At 42.4% G+C, this 19,690-nt stretch overlaps 1 protein-coding gene across 1 annotated transcript in view; it reads left to right on the plus strand.

Annotated features, from left to right (window-relative positions):
- RRAGD (Ras related GTP binding D) overlaps nucleotides 1–19,690 on the plus strand; it is a 42,428-nt gene that overhangs the window by 10,896 nt on the left and 11,842 nt on the right. The window contains exons 2-5 of the mRNA XM_059177101.1: nucleotides 9,732–10,027; nucleotides 15,443–15,642; nucleotides 16,766–16,880; nucleotides 17,667–17,809. Coding sequence (XP_059033084.1) covers nucleotides 9,732–10,027; nucleotides 15,443–15,642; nucleotides 16,766–16,880; nucleotides 17,667–17,809 — 754 coding nt within the window. The remainder of the gene's footprint in view (nucleotides 1–9,731; nucleotides 10,028–15,442; nucleotides 15,643–16,765; nucleotides 16,881–17,666; nucleotides 17,810–19,690) is intronic.

The raw sequence follows: 19,690 nt of genomic DNA on the forward strand, positions 1-19,690 counted from the left end.
GACGAGAAGGTGGCCCATGTAGGGCCTTTGCAGAAAGAAGGTGTTTGGATTTTATTCTAAATGCTGTGGGAAGGAAGTCACTAGACAGTGTGCAGCCTTTTCTTGTCTTTAAACTACATTCCTTAAACTCCCGGAAAGCCAGAATCTCTTTCTGGCACAACCTTTCCTTCATTCATCTCTTTCCACCTCCTTTTCTATAAGACTCAGCTTTTTCTCCAGGGAGTCCTCTCTATGAGCCCGTGAACACCTCTGTAACAGGGCACTGTAATTGTCAGGGTTTTTTTTTGTCTGTTTTCTCCTCTAATCGCTAAGGAATGAATCTTTCTTTGTGTCTGCAGCCTGTGTCTCAGCCCCCTGCAACACTTGGCAGAGGATCAGGCCACCTTTATGAAACTGAACAAACGGCCCTCTGGTCAATTTCACCTCTCCCAGCAACTTCCTCCACTCCCGCTGACACTTTGAAAGGGCCTTCCCCGGGATTCCATCTCCAGGCCCAAATCCTGTGGTTCCTTTGTGATTGAAAAGTGTTAGCCCTTAGCCTGTAGGGCTCATCCTTCATTCTCTTCCTTTCACCTTTCTCAGGATATTCTTTTTTTTTTTTTTTTTTTTTTAAGATTTTATTTATTTATTTGACAGAGAGATCACAAGGAAGCAGGCTCCCCGCTGAGCAGAGAGCCTGATGTGGGACTCGATCCTAGGACCCTGGGATCATGACCTGAGCCGAAGGCAGAGGCTTAAACCCACTGAGCCACCCAGGTGCCCTCTCAGGATATTCTTGAACAAGCGGTGATGCACAGGGAAAGTTTAGTGGGGAGAGCCAGGTGGCCAGGAGGCTAGCTGGGTGCTGCATTTCCTGATGTGTGTTCCCTGCTATCACTCCCAGAGTGGGTGAGAGCCTCTGGGAAACCCCACAGGGTTTCAGAAGCAGAGATACTTAAGGGGAGGTGGGAGATGATAAGAGGAGAGGTTTTTTTTTTTTTTAAGATTTTTAAATTTATTTATTTGACAGACAGAGATCACAAGTAGGCAGAGAGGTAGGCAGCAGCAGAGAGCCCGATGTGGGACTTGATCCCAGGACCCTGGGATCATGACCCGAGCCGAAGGCAGAGACTATAACCCACTGAGCCACACAGGCGCGAGATTTTTTTTTTTTAAATATACATGATCTATATCAGATCCTAGAGGCCTATCATGCTTGAAAGCAATGGCAAATCAATTTTTCCTTTATTTTATTTATTTTCTAAAGTAATCTCTACACCCACCGTGGGGCTTGAACTCATGATCCCAAGATCAAGACTCACATGGTCTACTGACTGAGCTAGTCAGGGGCCCCAAAGGAGGGATTTTTGTGAGCAGTCCTCTGTGATACAAGGAACTGGTCCGTAGCAGTGGTCAACAAAGTTTTTTTGACTGTGGGTCACGTACCAATACACTTATGTTGTGAACCAGGATCACATATGCTTAAGTAAATCTAAAAGAGTTTCGCTAGCAGTATGTACTCTTACTACACAGGACATTCTCTGGTATTTCCTAGTCTCTTATGTTTTCTGTGTTGCAGTTTTTTGTTGAATGCCATCTTAATTGTTGGCTAAGACTCTACGTGAGGACTTCACCACATATTAGCCCTGTGACCTTGGGCATGTTCCTTCCCCCAGATTGCTCAGGTGCAAAACAGACTTGTACCTCCTCATTGCCGGGGGTATGGGAGGTGTGCGGGGAGGAGGAGGGGGTCCAAGTTTGCAGAAATGTCTAGCAAGGTACCTGGCATGTGTCCAAACCAGCTAAATGTAAAATGCATCTTCCTGGGTCTGAGGGGTCTCAACGGAGTTGATGGTACCCTCGTCGATCTGGCCCCCCCATTGCCCAGCACTTTACTGTGGGTGGCCGATGCTTGAACTTGGCAGGGAGAAGGTAAACACTTCCATCTGTGTGTGTACATTGTGGTGGCACGTGCTTCTCACTTCCCAGCCAGTCTGGGTATGTAAACGAGCACATACACTACCTCCTCTCTACCCGGTGACCTTCTATATCACCTCCCACTCTCCCAGGAAGAGGAGGGGGGTCCACCCTCGGAGGCACCAGACCACGCTGACACTTCTGCAGACCCCGATGAAGGGAAGTTAAAATCCACACTGATCTCCAGTAGTAAGAAGTAAAAACATGTATAAACACTTAAATATTTTTGTGCTTATATATCATTTAAAGTGGACTTTTGCTTCCTTTGATTGGATGGAGTGTTGCACAGCAGAAACAGAAGGCATAGACTTTGGGATGGGCCAGCCCTCACTTTGAATGTTGACCTTCCTGAGCCTGTAATTTCTTTACCTGTGAAATGGGGATAATACTAGGTATTCCTGAGAGAGTTGAATGGGGTGAAGTGTGGTGAGTGCCCAGTACAGGACTTGGCATATGGAAGGTACCTTTTATGTGGTTGATGAGTTTGAGTGCATGTTTTCCTGTTCTATGAAAGGCATGGTGCGCCTTTGCCTAAGCTTTGAGCTCTGCTCTTCTCAGAGAGCCTCCTTCCACCACCCCCAGCAACCCCGTCCAAATCCTGCACTGCTTTGTCTGCACTCATAACCCTTGTAATGCACTGAGTTCCTTCCCATTCCCCATAGGCATTTCTCTTACACTTGGCATTGATCTAACACTAGTTGTTTGTGAGGCAGTAATAGAACAACTGTAGCTTTTGATGTTTCCATTTTGTCCTTGAGAATACATTTATAAATCTTTTTTGTCAGGTACTCTTTTTAATTTTTATTTACTTTAGATTTTTTGTTTAAAGATTTTATTTGTTTTTTTAAATTTAATTAATTAATTAATTAATCTGACAGAGAGAGATCACAAGTAGGCTGAAAGGCAGGCAGAGAGAGAGGAAGGCAGAGAGAGAGGAAGGGAAACAGGCTCCCTGCTGAGCAGAGAGCCCGATGCGGTGCTCGATCCCAGGACCCCAGGATCATGACCTGAGCCAAAGGCAGAGGCTTAACCCACTGAGCCACCCAGGCGCCCCTAAAGATTTTATTTATTTATTTGACAGAGAGAAAGAGGGAGAGAGCACAAGCAGGGGGAGTGACAGGCAGAGGGAGAGAGAGAAGCTGACTCTCTGTTGAGCAGGGAGCCCAATGTGGGCCTCCATCCCAGAACCCTGGGATTATGACCTGAATAGAAGGTAGATGTTTAACCAACTGAGCCACCAGGTGCCCTGAGAATACATTTTATTTTTTATTTTTATTTTTATTTTTACTTTATTTATTTTTTAAAAGATTTTATTTATTTATTTGACAGATCACAAGTAGGCAGAGAGGCAGGCAGAGAGAGAGGGGAAGCAGGCTTTCTGCTGAGCAGAGAGCCCTATTCGGGGCTCCATCCCAGGACCAGAGCCAAAGGTAGAGGCTTTAACCCACTGAGCCACCCAGGTGCCCTGTAAATACATTTTTTTAAAAAGTGCTGTATTGGGGCACCTAGGTGGCTCAGGGGGTTAGAGCCTCTCTGCCTTTGGCTCAGGTCATGATCTCAGGGTCCTGGGATCGAGCCCCACATCGGGCTCTCTGCTCAGCGGGGAGCCTGCTTCCTTTCCTCTCTCTCTGCCTGCCTCTCTGCCTACTTGTGATCTCTCTCTGTCAAATAAATAAATAAAAATCTTAAAAAAAAAAAAAAAGTGCTGTATTGAGGGGGCTTCTGGATGGCTCAGTCAGTTAAGCCACCAACTCTTGGTTTTGGTTCAGGGTCCTGGGATCTAGCCCTGTGTCAGGCTCCACACTCAGTGGGGTCTGCTTGAGGATTTCTATCCCTTTCCCTCTGCCCCTCCCCCCTCTTGCATGCTCTCTGTCTACCTAACTAAATAAATCTTTTTTTTTTTAAAGCTGTACTGAGGTATAGTTAATGTAAAATTAAGTACATTTATTTGACATATGCATACAAAGTTTTGACATATGTATACACCTGTGAAACCATCACCGTAGCCAAGAACATACACATTACCCTTAAAAGTTTTCTTATACACCATCAAGGTCGCTCCCTCTGATGCTTTCTCACTACCTCTTGCCATTTCCCAGGCAACCACTGATCTGCTACTTGTCACTATAGATGAGTCTACAGTTTTTAGAACTTTATGTAAATTGAATCACAGAGTTTATGTCTTTTTCAGCTGGCATCTTTCACTCAGCATAATCATTTTGATATTCACCCATGTTACATGTGTCAACAGTTTATTTTTATTGCTGAGATGCACCGTAATTTATTTATCCATTCACCTGCTGATGGACATTTGGGTATCTTTCTTTCTTTTTTAAGATTTTATTTATTTATTTGATAGAGAGACAGCAAGAGAGGGAATACAAGCAGAGGAACTCAGGGAGGAAGAAGCAGGCCTCCTGGGGAGCAAGGAGCCCAACGAAGGGCTCAATCCCAGGACCCTGCTAAAGGCAGATGCTTAACGACTGAGCCACCCAGGTGCCCTGGTCATTTGGGTCGTTAACAGTCTTGGACTATTACAAATAAAATTGCTATGAGCCTTTGTATGGACATAAACTTTCATTTCTTTTAGGTAAATATATGGCTGCAGAATATAATACATGTTTAACTTCTCTTTTTTTTAAGATTGTATTTATTTATTTGTCAGAGAGAGAGCAAGCGAGCACAGGCAGGCAGAGTGGCAGGCAGAGGCAGAGGGAGAAGCAGGCTCCCCGCCAAGCAAGAAGCCTGATCTTGGACTTGATTGTAGGTCGCAGGGATCATGACCTGAGCTGAAGGCAGCTGCTTAATCGACTGAGCCACCTGGGCATCCCTACATGTTTAACTTCTTAAGAAACCATGAAACTGTTTTCTAAAATGGCTATACTATGGGCACCTGGGTGGCTCAGTGGATAAGCCTCTGCCTTCGGCTCAGGTCATGATCTCAGGGTCCTGGGCTCTTTGCTTGGCAGGGAGCCTGCTTCCTCTTCTCTCTCTCTCTGCCTGCCTCTCTGCCTGCTTGGTCTCTCTCTGTCAAATAAATAAATAAATCTTTAAAAAAAAGAGAAAAAGACTATACCATTCTACTTTGCCACAGCAGTATGAGAGTTCTAGTAACTCCACATCCTCATCAGCACTTGTTACTGTGTTCTTAATTTTAGCCATCTTAACTGTGTACGCAGTAATACCTCATTGTGGTTTTGATTTACATTTCCTTGATGACTGGTGATGGGCTGAGCATCTTTTCATGTGTGAATTTACCTTTCATAAGTCTTCTTGGTGAATTGTCTGTTCAAATCTTTTCTCTCCCACCTTTCCAAAAATTGAATTTTGTTTTCTAATTAATGGGTTTTTAGAGTTCCTTACATATTCCACAAATCCTTTCTCAGATCTATGATTTGCAAATATTTTCTTTTGACCTATGGCTTGCCCTTTTTATTATTTTAATGGTGTCATTTGAAGAGCAGAAGTTTTTATTTTAATAAAGTCCAATTTGTCAAATTGGGGGGAGGGTGTTATAGTTAAGAGATCTTTGCCTAACCCAAGGTCATAAATATTTTCTCCTAGAAATTGCATAGTTGTAGGCCTTAAATTAGGTCTATGATCTATTTTTTAGTTAATTTTTGTATTTGGTATGAGATGTGGTTTGAATTTTTTTTTTTTTTTGGCATATGGATATCCACTTGTTTTAGCACCATTTGGTAAAAATGACTCTTCTTTCTCTGTGGAGTTGGCTTTTCATCTTTGTCAAATCTCAGTTGTCCTTGTATATGTGACTCCTTATTCTGTTTGCATGATCTATTTGTCTATCTTTGTGCCCATACCACATTATCTGGACTGGATTTTAAATTTCTCCAAGATGGGAACCATGTTTTACATATCTTCTTGTCCGACCAACCTTACCAATTGGCTACTTTGAGTATAGTAATCAATATAATTATTGTATTGAAAAAACAGAAACTTTGCAACAACCACTTAACAAGCAAATGTGGAGTTGAAATCACAATTTAAAGAGTATTTAATGTTTTGAAATATTTCTGTGTTTGCTTTGACTCCCTATACATTAAACATTTTTTCAAAACTAATTTTTAATGTGTGTGTGTATAACCACACACATAAATATGTGTGTATATATATATATATATATATAAAAATATGTGTGTGTATATATATATATATATATATGTTTTCTTTTTTAAAATTAAAGCCACGGGTGTCCCTGGCTGGCTCAGTCAAAGCAGTATGTGTCTCTTGATCTGAGAGTTATGAGTTTGAGCCCCATGTTGGGTATAAAAATTACTAAAACAAAAAAAACCACAAAAAACCAACTTAAAAAAAAATTAAAGCCAGTATCCCTTTGGTGATTCTCCCAAATCTTTCCCCCATGTATTCTTTGTTTGTTGTGCACCCTTCTGGACCCTTTTCTTTTTTTTTTTCTTTAAAGATTTTATTTATTTACAGAGAGAAATCACAAGTAGGCAGAGAGGCAGGCAGAGAGAGAGAGGGGAGGAAGCAGGTTCCCTGCAGAGCAGAGAGCCCGACATGGGGCTCCATCCCAGGACCCTGGGATCATGACCTGAGGCTTGAGGCAGAGGCTTTAACCCACTGAGCCACCCAGGCGCCCCTCTAGACCCTTTTCTAATGTACTTTCACAAGTATATTTCCTACTGGTTTGAGATAGTTATTCCTGATGTCACCTTAACCTTTATCTCATACTTTCCAGCAGTGTATCCCTTTGGATTACATTCTGAGAGGATTTGATGTTCCGGTTCACTGTTGCCTCCTTTACCTGTCTTTATTCTGTTTTTAAATCAGAATCTAACCCGGGGCGCCTGGGTGGCTCAGTGGGTTAGGCCTCTGCCTTCGGCTCGGGCCCTGATCTCAGGGTCCTGGGATCGAGCCCCGCATCGGGCTCTCTGCTCAGCAGGGAGCCTGCTTCCTCCTCTCTCTCTGCCTGCCTCTCTGCCTACATGTAATCTGTCTGTCAAATAAATAAACAAAATCTTAAAAAAAAAAAAAAATCAGAATCTAACTCCCCCCCACACACAGTTATATTTTTATTTCTAAGATCTCTAAGGCCATTTTTTCATGGTTGCTCTTATTCTGAAACTCTCTGTTCTTGTTTTATGGTTATCACATTTTCTCTGAATATTTTATGTTATTTTATTTTAATGATTTTATTTATTTATTGGACAGAGCAAAACAGTGAGAGAGGGAACACAAGCAGAGGGAGTGGGAGAGGGAGAAGCAGGCTCCTTGCAGAGCAGGGGGCCTCATGTGGGGCGTGATCCCAGGACCCTGGGATTGTGACCTGAGCCAAAGGCAGACGCTTAATGACTGAGCTACCCAGGTGCCCCCTGTGAATATTTTAATTATGCTTAACTTGGAAGTTTACTCTGACTCCTTATGAACTCCGCTTCTTCAGATGTATGTTCGGGTACATGGATATTAGACTTTTGAGGAAATGTCTGGAGGGAAGATAGTACTGCTTCCCCCTGTTGAACTCCACGAACTGTAGTGAGAGTTAAGGAAGGGCAGCACACTTGGAGCATGGTAGTGTGGGTGCTCCCTGTTTCTGCTGGGCATTCTGAGCCCCTGGAGCACTGCCTTGCCCCTCATACCGAAACTCCTGTAGTCACTGCTCTTACCTGAAATATGTACTGGGTGGGTGGGTGGCAGCGGTGCACAGAGTTTATCTATTGGCTTTTCTCATTATGATTCTCCAAATAACAACCCTGTTTGTTGTCTTCATGTCCCTCCCTGTTTGGGCTTCTACCAGTTCTACCTTCTGTAGCAGAACCCTACCATTCCTAGTCATGGGCTGCAGGTTCCCTTTTAATCTGATGTTTGTGTCTCTTAGGGTTTTCTCTGTGATTTGGCAGCTTTGAGAGGTGGTGGTGGTGGTTTTGTTTTAAGCTCAGATATTTATGTTTATTTGTTCGTCTATTTATTTACAGTTTATACCTTTTCTGTTAACTTTTAGGGATTCGCTGTGGGAGGGAAGGTGGTGACATGTTACCAGTCTAAAAATTTTTAAACTGGAAGCCCTGTTTTCTTTTTTAATTTATGTTCTGCTTTTGCTAAGATTGACTTGTAACGACAATACTGCGAGTGAGTAGCATATAATGACTGATGAAGAAGAAGCAGCTGGTAACTTGTTTGGGTGCGTTTTTTCTTAAGAAGCATTATTGCTTCTATAGTATATCATCAGCAGATTGTTGAATTGGGTTAAGTTGAACTGGAAAAGAGTGCGTGGGTAGGGCGGGAGTAAAATGTTGCTTATAGTAGAATAGCAACAGTGCACATCTGAACCTGCTTACTTTTTCTTTTTTTTTTTTTTTTTCTGTCTCTCTCTCTTTTTAAGTTTTATTTATGTATTTATTTGACAGGGATCACAAGTAGGCAGAGAGGCAGGCAGAGAGCAAGGAGAAGAAGGCTTCCCTCTGAGCAGAGAGCCCGATGCGGGGCTCGATCCCAGGACCCTGGGATTATGACCTTGAGCTGAAAGCAGAGGCTTTAACCCACTGAGCCACCCAGGCGCCCCAAACCTGCTTACTTTTTCTTTATTCAGTTATTGTTTTACCTGAAATTTGTGTGTTTACCAAAACCTATTGTAGTTTTCAAACATCAAAATAGCATATATAGGAATGAAATTCACTATATATTATCAGGTATTAATATGTGTTTAAGACAGTTGTAGAGACTTGGAAAAATTTATTAGTTGCAATAAGAGAAAAAAGAATTACTTTCCAGTCACTATTGAATTAGATTGGGACCAGGGCCTCAGAAGAATGTAAGAGGGTTTGTCAGAAGGAAACTAAAAAGAAATTCATGTGCATTGGACGTGTATTTTCATTTCTTTGAATATATTCCTAGCAGTGGAATTGCTGGGTCGTATGGTGACTCAGTGTTTAACCTTCTGAGAAACTGTTAGACTGTTGAAAGCACATCATTTTACATTCTCACCAGTAGTGGATGCAGGTTCTAATTACTCCATAGCCTCACCAACACTTGTTATTTGTCTTTTTTATTATAACCATCCCAGTGTGTGTGAAGTGGCATCCTGTTGTGATTTTTGACTAGTATTTTTTGGAGGGCTAATGATGCAGAGCATTGTTTCATGTGCTTATTGGCCATTTTTGTATCTTGGGAGAAATGTCTCAGATTTTTTGCCAGTTTTTTTTGGTTAGGTTGTTTTCATTATTGAATTGTAAGAGTTCTTCATATATTCTGGATATTAGTCCTTTTTCATATATGTGATTTGCATAAGTTTTCTCCCATTCTGTGGCTTGTCATCACTTTCTTTATAGTCCTTTATAGTCCTTTGAAGCGCCAATGTTTTAAATTTTGATGAAGTCCAAAATTGTTCGTTTGAGGCATAACTCAAATGAAGAAGCATCTCTTCAGGGCATAGAGAATCTGATGATCTAGACAAAGACGACATTGCTTTGGAATGCTAAGACTGGATTTCTTCCCCTCACACTCTGCTCCAGGAAAGCTCTACTTGTCACACACCAGATGTGCTTCTTGTGATACGGAGTTGTACAGGCTTTTCTGCCCTCTGGAATGGTGTGACAGGTAGCGAGACAGCATTTTTCAGTGTTCTGCACTTACCAAAGGCCCCCTGAGTGAGTGGCGTGAGGTCCTTAGCAGTCTCTGTATCTGGAGGAGTGGCAGTGTCTGTGAATCATAAATCACATCTGAGGTGGAAGTGAAACTCCTCTAATTAACCACTGTGAAAGCAACTCACCCTCATTCTCGTTTTGTGGTTTCTCTAGTTCTGGACTTCAGCGATCCCTTCAGCACTGAGGTGAAGCCCAGAATCCTGCTCATGGGCCTGAGGAGAAGTGGCAAGTCATCTATTCAGAAAGTTGTTTTTCACAAAATGTCTCCCAACGAAACACTGTTCTTGGAGAGCACAAACAAGATCTGCCGGGAAGACGTTTCCAATAGCTCCTTTGTTAATTTTCAGATTTGGGACTTCCCAGGACAGATTGACTTTTTTGACCCTACCTTTGACTATGAGATGATCTTCCGGGGAACAGGAGCGCTGATATTTGTCATCGACTCCCAGGTAAAGTTCAGTCTCGGGGTACATGGGACTGCAGGCCCCTTCTCCTCCCCAGACACGGTCCTTCCCATGTCCATACCAGTTCTTTGTAATGTTTTGTTTGTTTGTTTTTCAAGAATCAGGAATAGCCCTTTATACCCAACAAGGTCTCTCAGTGGGGGCTGTCAAGGTTGCAAAGGGTTAAAGTCTCCCTCTGTGGAACCCTAATCAATGAGCAGTGAGCACTGCAGCAAATCACAGAAACCTCAGAGACGGAGGGGGCCGCCATACAGGCCAAGGACAGCAACTACGTGTCCCCTGCCTGTCCCGCTACTCTGGACAGACATCTGTAAAACAGCACAGGTTTTCTGTAACAAAAATATGCATATAAATGTGCATTTTAAAATGGTTACTCTTTCCTAGGAAGATAAAGTTCTAACTGTGAAGGTTTTCTTTTGAATTAAATTATTGTAATGATTGGGTTATCTGGGTGGCTCAGTGGGTTAAAGCCTCTGCCTTCGGCTCGGGTCATGATCCTGGAGTCCTGGGATGGAGCCCGGCGTCGGGCTCTTTGCTCAGCAGGGAGCCTGCTTCCCTACCTCTCTCTCTGCCTTCCTCTGCCTACTTGTGATCTCTGTCAAGTAAATAAATAAAATCTTAAAAAAAAATTATTGTAATTCTTAATAGTACACAATTGATTGACAGCATAACTGTTATGTGTTTTATAGGTAGCTATTAAAAATAAAAAGTAAAAATTTGATTGATAAGTATACCTCTTAAGACAGTGGATCTTTTCCCACTTAATTCACCTATGCATGCTTGAATAAGACAGAATTTGGCATAAGTTCTATTTTTGATTGTGTCGATGTGAGCGCTGAGAAACCTTGTTCGCATAAATAAGTAGATGGTATGGGGTGAGTTTTGTTATAGCATTCGCTCAATTATTTAAACGCTTTCCAAGTTACATCCTGTAAATTGCCCAGTTTTCTATCACCAAGGCTTGTTTTTAGTAGTTATCAGTAGACATCCTGATTGGGCTTTCCTTTAACTTTGCTGAAAACAAAGATGTGGGGACCCCCTGACTGGTGAAGGGCCTTTGTACCCAGAAATCAGTTATTCACTTTTTTAGGATACCGACTAGTCTTGTGAATTGTCTCTTTGGTCCTCTGGGCCTTTCACCTGTGAAGTGGGAGCCAGCAGTTGAAGGGGAGGAGGGGGAGGGAAGCAGCAGACTACAGGTGCATCTCAGGCATGGCCATCTTAGGAAAGAGTACAGGGAACAGAACTGGGACAGTGACTCTTCAAACTCTCTGTGTCCAGGCCCTCTTAGAAAGTGTCGTGGAAGCACAGCTGAGCCCGAAGTCTCTCCCAAGGGCTCTCTTACAGCTGTGGGGGATCAATGGCAGTGAGTCCTTCCAGGAATGCACTAAACCAGCTCTAAGTTCAGGGCATGCTGTTTTCCTGAAACTGGGCCTTCAGTCAGACAGATGGGCCGAGCACACCTGGCTCTTCCAGGAGCGCCGATGGAGTTAGGGAGGCAGGGATACGTAAGCTGTTAGTAATGGTTCTGAGCCCGTACTTGGAAACCCATTCTCTGAGAAGACTGCTCTCCTGCCTGAGCTCATCATAAACCCGTTCGGGGAACCAGGTGCCTGTTTAATACAGTAACGAAGCCTTTTCGTTCCAAGCGATTGCACTGCATAAATACTTCCAGTGTTGCTGTGGGAGCGTGGCCGTCCGGAGGAGGGGCCCGCTCTCTTTTCTGGTGGTGGTGCGCCGGGAAGAGACTTAAACTCCCGCACCAGACCTGTGAACAGCAGGCCTCCCCTCCCCTGGGCCCATCTGGAAAAGCATGCTTCTAGACACCTGCATCAGGTCCAGGTCCTGCCGCCAGTCGCGGCTTTCCTGGCTGTCCCGCTTGTACTGACCTGTTTTCTGGCCCATCTGTGGCCTTGGCAGTAGGCCCTGCTTTCCTGCCTAGGTCTGCCAGCACAGAGATGAGGGAGCTGGGGCGGACAGGAGGAGCCGAGCAGCTGGGTGCGGGCTGGGGCAAGGGAGGGGGGGATGCTGGCGAGCCCTGGGCTACGTCCCACTCACCTGTCTCTTCTAAGCTCCAGTGCTTTCCCTACATCACCGGGCTGCTGCTTCTGTAGTTGTTGAATGAGGTAGCAGCACCAGTAGCCTGACCCTCGGGTAAGGAGATTGCAGTCAGATGACTCATCTTCTCAAGACAGTGGCTTAATAAGTACTCACTTCAGTACTGTGTTGTGCTTCTGTAGCAATTGGCATTTCTAGAATTCAAATGTCTAACGCAACTCTATCCTAGGTGTTTGTACTGTGGCTATACGGTGGCTAAAAAAGCTTCGCTTGACTATTTTTAAGTTGCCACTGTAATTTGGTTTTAATTTTACCTGAACATGAAAAGCGGCCCTTCAGTTTGAACTGGTAAATGTGTTTTCTTTATTTTTTTTCTTTTTATTTATTTATTTTTAAATATTTTATTTATTTATTTGACAGATAAATCACAAGTAGGCAGAGAGACAGGCAGAGAGAGAGGAGGAAGCAGGCTCCCCACCTAGCAGAGAGCCCAATGTGGGGCTCGATCCCAGGACCCTGCGATCATGACCTGAACTGAAGGCAGAGGCTTAACCCACTGAGCCACCCAGGCGCCCCTGTGTGTGTTTTCTTTTATTTTGTTTCTTGTGTTTGTTTTTCTTTCTTCTAACTTAAGGGCAGAGAAAGATAGAAGAATGTTGGAGAAATTTGTCTTTTTAAGTTCCACTTTTTAAAAAGGGCCGAAAAACATTGTTGAGACCTTTCATTTACTAAAAAGGAATAATGAAATAAGCTATTTCAGAGTCTATGTAATACATACTTTTGCTTTGGAAGCAGACTGTAAAAAACATGTTTTCAGGGATTTTTATATGATGTAATTACAAGTACTGAAAAGAAACGTAAACTTCCGGCAGTCTTGGCAGGCACTCAAACGTCATTGCCTTTATTTCTAAAGAAGGCTCTGTTGGTCTGACGCCTCATATTTTTATTTTTTCCTTGTGAATTCCTCACAATCACAGGATTGCCAGATAAATATATCATCAAGGAGAAAATGTGTCCTCACAGAATGTTATAAAATGAAGGAGCATGAAACTATCCAGAGTGATTTTCTGTGAGCTACCTGTATAACACCACCTGCCCCCCAGGCAGAGCCTACTACATGTCCCACACCCCCCAGGGCCACTCTTGGCCCCCTGAAGCCATGTCACATGAGCCCTGGGATCCACAGTGGAGGGTCGGCTACCTCTACATTGGTGATTGTGACCTGCCTGTAATTCCTAGATCTAATTTTGGAATAGGAACAAAGGTGGTGTGTTTCTCCTGTATTTTTATTTGTTGTAGAAGATAGTAACAAACATAGTGAGAAAAATCAGCCACGCCCCCTCTGTTCTAATGAAGCAAGTTTTTTCTTCTTTTAGATGTTATTTTTAGTCCTGGTAGGTATGTGCCACTTCCATCACTTGGTTGGTAGTCAGATAATTTTATACGCCTGGCAGGGAAGTTACAGTAATAGCTTCTAATCTTTTGAGATGGTGATACTCTCTTGACATTGGCTGGTTTTGCTCATAGATGTGTCCCCTTAACTCCCTGTCTTCAGTTAAAGACATAAACAAGGGGCGCCTGGGTGGCTCAGTGGGTTAAAGCCTCTGCCTTCAGCTCAGGTCATGATCCCAGGGTTCTGGGATCGAGCCCCACATTGGGCTCTCTGCTCAGCAGGGAGCCTGCTTCCCCTTCTCTCTCTGCCTGCCTCTCTGCCTACCTGTGATCTCTCTGTCAAATAAATAAAATAAAAAATCTTAAAAAAGACATAAACAATAACAATTAGTAAATACGATAAAATGTGTTCATTTTGAGTGTACAGTTTAGTGAGTTTGACAATGCATATAACTCGTAACCACTTCACAGTTAAGACGTAGAATATTTCTGCCACCCGGAAACCTTTCTTTGTTGTCCTTTCTCAGATGGCCTCCCCCTGAATTTCAAGACATTGTAAATGAATTCTGTATGTTGTTTAGGGATACATAGGTATGTAGTACTGGAGAAAGATGATTGAGAATAAACACTAAACTCAGGATAGTGGATACCTCTGGAGGGTTGGGGGTAGAGTGATGGGGTGGGCTGGGAGAATGGGGAGAGACCCTCAGGGATTCAGGGTCTACTGTTTGGTTTCTTTTTTTTTTTTTTTTTAAGTTTATGTATTTAATTAATCTCTATGCTCAATGTGGTGCTTAGACTTAAGACCTCGAAATCAAGAGTCACATGCTCAGGGAGCCTGGCTGGCTCACTTGATAGAGTATGCAACTCTCTATCTCACTGTTGTGAGTTTGAGCCTCACGCTGGGTGCACAGATTACTTTTAAAAAAAAAAAAAAAAAAAAAAAAAAGGGCTTGCGTGGTCTTCCAACTGAGACAGCCAGGCATCCCTACTGTTTGATTTCTTAAACAGGAAGATGCAAAAGCAGATGTTCATCATATTATTATAAAAGTGTCATTTGTAGGGAGGAGGAAAAAATAGTATTACATTATTTGGGTCAGTTACTCATGATCAGAGGTCAGCAAACTGCTTCTGTAGAGGGCTAGATGGTAAGTGTTTTAGGCTTTGCAGGCTGGCTGTACTATCTCCAAGGGGTTTCCTCAGAGGAACACCCCTCAACTCTGCCACTGTACCACAGAAGCAGCTATAGACGGTATGTAAATAGAGGAGTGTTCCAATAAAACTTTACTTATAAACAACACATAGTGGGTCCATTTTGGCCCTCAGGCCATGGTTTGCTGACCTCTGCTCTAGACCAGTGCTCTTATCTTTCCTCCTGGCTCCTTCCCCATCCTCCCAGTGACCCATATCACGTTTCCATCTCTTAACTGTTCATCACAGTTCACCCAGGGACTCAAAAATCTGGGAAGAATAGTATCCCAGGGAAGGTCCTAGGTGGTATGGGGCCATTTTGAATTCAGAAAACTGTAACGCTGGTCTTAATGACTGTCATCAAGCTACTACGTAACTGCCTACAGCTGTGTTTTTCCAGCCCTTTTCATCTCTTTGTTCATGAAACTTCAGTTTCAATCTTGCATTCCATGAAACCAGTTCTTATTTGGGCTTTTGCAAACTATTTTGGAGGATTGTACCTACATGGTTTCCAGATTAGGAGTGAGTATGAAAGGGAAAAAAAGGTAACTGTGAAGTAAGGTGATGGATAGATTAATTAACTTGGTTGGGGGGGGATCATTTCGTGATGTATACGTATATCAAAACATCCTATTGTACACCTCAAATATACACAGTGCTTGCCAATCATACCTCAGTAAAACAGGAAAAACGAGTGTCTGTGGATGGTAGTATAGCAGTCTTTGGCCTCCCCTGACAGGAGTGTGCCTTTGTTCCCAGGACGATTACATGGAGGCTTTGGCCAGGCTCCACCTCACCGTGACCAGGGCCTACAAAGTGAACACTGACATCAACTTCGAGGTGTTTATTCATAAAGTCGATGGTCTGTCAGATGATCACAAGATTGAGACCCAAAGAGATATTCATCAGAGGGCAAACGATGACCTTGCCGATGCTGGATTAGAAAAAATTCACCTCAGGTGAGAACAGAAACCCTTCTGGGATCACAGTTCATCAACAGAAAGAAGCAGGTGTGGAGTCCAAAGTCAGCACAAGCGGTGTGGTATTCACCTGTTTACCTTATTTGTGCTGTACACATTGGGACAGTATTTGGGAAAAGCAAGCTTTGCATGTACTAATTCTAATTTTCGTTTTTTTTTTTTTTTTTTTAAAGGCTTAAGCTAATTTTTCCCACCTATGAAAACCGTAAAACTCAAGAACATAATCCAGGAAGTTAATCAAGGCTGAAGTTTACAATTCTTAATAAACAGGATAGTATTTATAGCCACAAGTAAAAGATAACTCTGAAGATAATTCAAATAGAAATACAGAGGAAAACCACTTGTCTGTTAAGGGTTTTTTTGGAGATTTTATTTTATTTATTTATTTTTTTAAATTTTATTTGACAGAGAAGAGACATCTAGAGAGGGAATACAAGTGGGGAGTGGGAGAGGGAGAAGCAGGCTTCCCGCCGAGCCAGGAGCCTGATGCGGGGCTTGATCCCAGGACCCTGGATCATGACCCGAGCTGAAGGCAGATGCTTAACAACTGAGCCACTCAGGCGCCCCTGAGATTTTATTTTTAAGTAACCTCTGCACCCAACGTGAGGCTCGAACTTAACCCCAAGATCAAGAGTCGCATGGTCTACCGGCTAAACCAGCCAGGCACCCCTCTATCAGTTTTTTATGGGGAAGTGTATGCATCATTCAATTGGCAAATTGCAAAGTGAAAATATTAGATGCCTCAATACCAGTAACATAGGCATTACTAACCTAACAGGAACGTGTAGAGATGACCTGGTGTGGATTCTTCTGCAGAATGTAAGAAAGCTCGTATGGGCACATACCACTGCATTTTTAGGCTTTCCAGTCCAGCCAGTCAGCAGATGAGAATGGGCACAATTCTTGCTTTTTGGGAGCTGGGGAGGAATGGCTTGTTAACACATGTTCATTTTTTGCCAGGGTCATTTTGAATTCTGAAGGGGGCTAGGATGCATGTGTAGGGACAGTAGGTATAGACCGCTGACACTGGTGTTGTGACAGCCTAAGCAGTCTGTCCCCCAGTCAGAAGGAAAGTGTGATGAAATACTGTTTTCTCTTTCAGCTTCTATTTGACGAGCATATATGATCATTCAATATTTGAAGCTTTTAGCAAAGTGGTTCAGAAACTGATTCCACAACTCCCCACCCTGGAGAATTTGCTAAACATCTTTATCTCGGTAAGTAAATAACATCCTCTTGGTAGAATCATTTGCAGAATTTTAGAATAACATTGCGAGCGTGAAGAGTCTTATTTTTGCTTGCTCTTACGGCATTGCAGGGTCACTGAAGGATTACTCTGGAAGATTGCTCCAACACAAAACATACTGTTTTATGTTCTTTAAACTTTCACTTCCCAAACCATTTCTGTTCTATAAGTAGAGTGTTTGTTAAAGTCATAGGCAGTCTTCAATGTGGATAGAGCCCTGTGAGATTTAGGAAGCTTTAAGGGTGGTTGTGGCAATGAGATAGAGCCTGCTGAACATTTTTTATATGTTAAACACTGTGGTTGATGCACTGGCGAATGAGTCCTATAGACCATCAGCTCTGGGCCAGCTCTGCTGTTGACTTGAGTCAGACTTGTTGGTTGCACTCCTATTTACTCTGTCACTCCACAGTTTGGGGTTTGTTTAGATTTTTAAAATATATTTCATTTTAAAATTTATAGTCAGTAAAATTAGTGTTTTTCCTTGCTTTTTCCTAACTGCAGGCACATCTCTAAGAGCCAAGAAACAAGCCCAATTTGTTTACCTACAATAAATAATTAATGAAAAATAAGAATTTTCCATTTCTTATGCATATCCATTATAAAACTTTACGTGAGATTGAAATTGTAACAAAATCTTTAGTAAATTAATTTTTGCTCCTTCATATTTTACACTGAGGATGGCATGTAATTTTTTTATATAGTGATGATGTTCTAAAATCAGCTGTCGCTTTAAGATAGCATCGTCTTTTTGTTTCAGAATTCTGGAATTGAAAAGGCATTTCTCTTTGACGTGGTCAGTAAAATTTATATTGCAACTGATAGTACCCCAGTGGATATGCAAACCTATGAGCTCTGCTGTGATATGATCGATGTCGTTATTGACATCTCTTGTATTTATGGGTAAGTAAAATACTCCTACAGGGTACAAACAGACATACTTCCCATTAGGAAATGAAACTGTGCATAATCTTTGTAACATTTGCATTTACTTACTTGATTTTAATACTTTTGTTTTTTTTAAAGTATATTGAAGATAAGAAATGCTACTTTTTTTTAAAGATTTTATTTATTTGATAGAGAGACAGAGTGAGAACCTAAGGAGGGGGAGCAGGAGAGGGAGAAGCAGACTCCCCGCTGAGCACAGAGCCCTCAGTGGGACTCAATCCCAGGACCCTGGGATCATGACTTGAGCTGAAAGTGGAAATCATGCTTAACCATCTGAGTCACCCAGATATCTCAATATTTTTGTTTTAAATGATTGAGATCTGTAAATAAACAGCATGCCATAACAACAAAAATTATTGAGTAAATGCCTGACATTCTGCTAATAAGCATATTGCATACATTATATCATTTAATTCCCCTCTATTCCATGAGATGGGAGTTACTATCCCCATGTCACAGATGGGGAAACTGAGGTTCAGAGTGGTTGTTTCTAACCCCTGCTCACACTGTCAGTAAAGGACAGAATCAGAACTTGAACCAAAAGTCTGACAGTTTCTGCGTTCTCCTGAAAAATCTGTCATCATATCATAATGTCATACACACTTGGGAGAGACTAATAGGATCCTCAGACTTTGAATATGTATCTCATATTAACAACAGTTGTTCCCTTCTTCACTGTAAGAAATAACGACTGGATTTTCTTTAACATACTTTGTCTTCCTTTATGAGCAGCAGAGAATTACAAAATGAAGCAAACAACATTACCTGCTTATTATCATGGTCTTAGAGTCTTAGAAAACAGAACTTCCTGTACAGTTACAGTATTATAAAATAAACAAGGGGTGGAGAAAATTGATTCTGGTACCAGACATAGAAACATTTCCACGTAATTTTTAATTTCCTGAATGGGTGTCGTAGAGAGTGAACTAGTTTGAAGTTTGAACTTGTTTGTCTGTCGTATTAAGATCACGCTGTTGCTGTTGATTTATATGGGCTCTTACACGCTTATCCAGTCATTGATGGGTAAGGCTCTTGTTCATCTTCCTCTTTACGCACCAGCTGTGACGTGCCTCACACAGCCTCCTCTGTCAGCTTCGGGAAGGGTCTTGGTCTCCCCATTTCTCTCTCCTTCTGTCTGAAGAGCCTTTGACCCCTCAGCTCAGATTCTTCTGCTATACACACGTGCACGCCGGGTCCTTTCTATTATGAGACAGGGAAAGTGGTACTGTGAGACCATAGTGAGGGTGACATGTCACTGGGCTTCACCTGGTAGGCCCTGGATAAATGTAGATGCCACTGTTGTTATTATTATTATTATTATGTTACATTGCCATCTGACTTCAGGAGCAGACTTCACTCCCAAGATTACTGCCTTCTTAGTATTATTATTAAACACTGCCATCTGGCTTCCAAAACAGACCTTGTTTTCTAAGACGACAGCTCTATAGCATTCTATTGTTTTTAAACTCCAGTGGATTGACCTTGAAATAGTCAGGGAAACTGAACGTATCCTGATTACAGTGTAGATTGCTGTGGTAATCAAATACAATAAACACAATTAATCTGGCACCTCTTTAATGATATGCGTAGTCCTTATTGTGCCATATGGTAATTAGATGTAAGTGGTAAGCTGTTCATGTAATGATGCTAATCAGAGTTTCTCTAACCCAGCTAAAACAAACAGGAGGAGGGCAGCAGGCAGTGGGAGGAGTCAGATTGCATTTCCTGAGAACCCATCAGGTGCCTTAAGAACCAGTGTGGGTCACCAACTGGGCATGGGCCCTGGAGTTTCCCCACCCTTTGCTGGAGCCGTGAGGAGCCAGCCCAGCTAACTGG

This window comes from Mustela lutreola, chromosome 6 (assembly GCF_030435805.1).
Source record: "Mustela lutreola isolate mMusLut2 chromosome 6, mMusLut2.pri, whole genome shotgun sequence".
In the NCBI taxonomy this organism is placed as follows: domain Eukaryota; kingdom Metazoa; phylum Chordata; class Mammalia; order Carnivora; family Mustelidae; genus Mustela; species Mustela lutreola.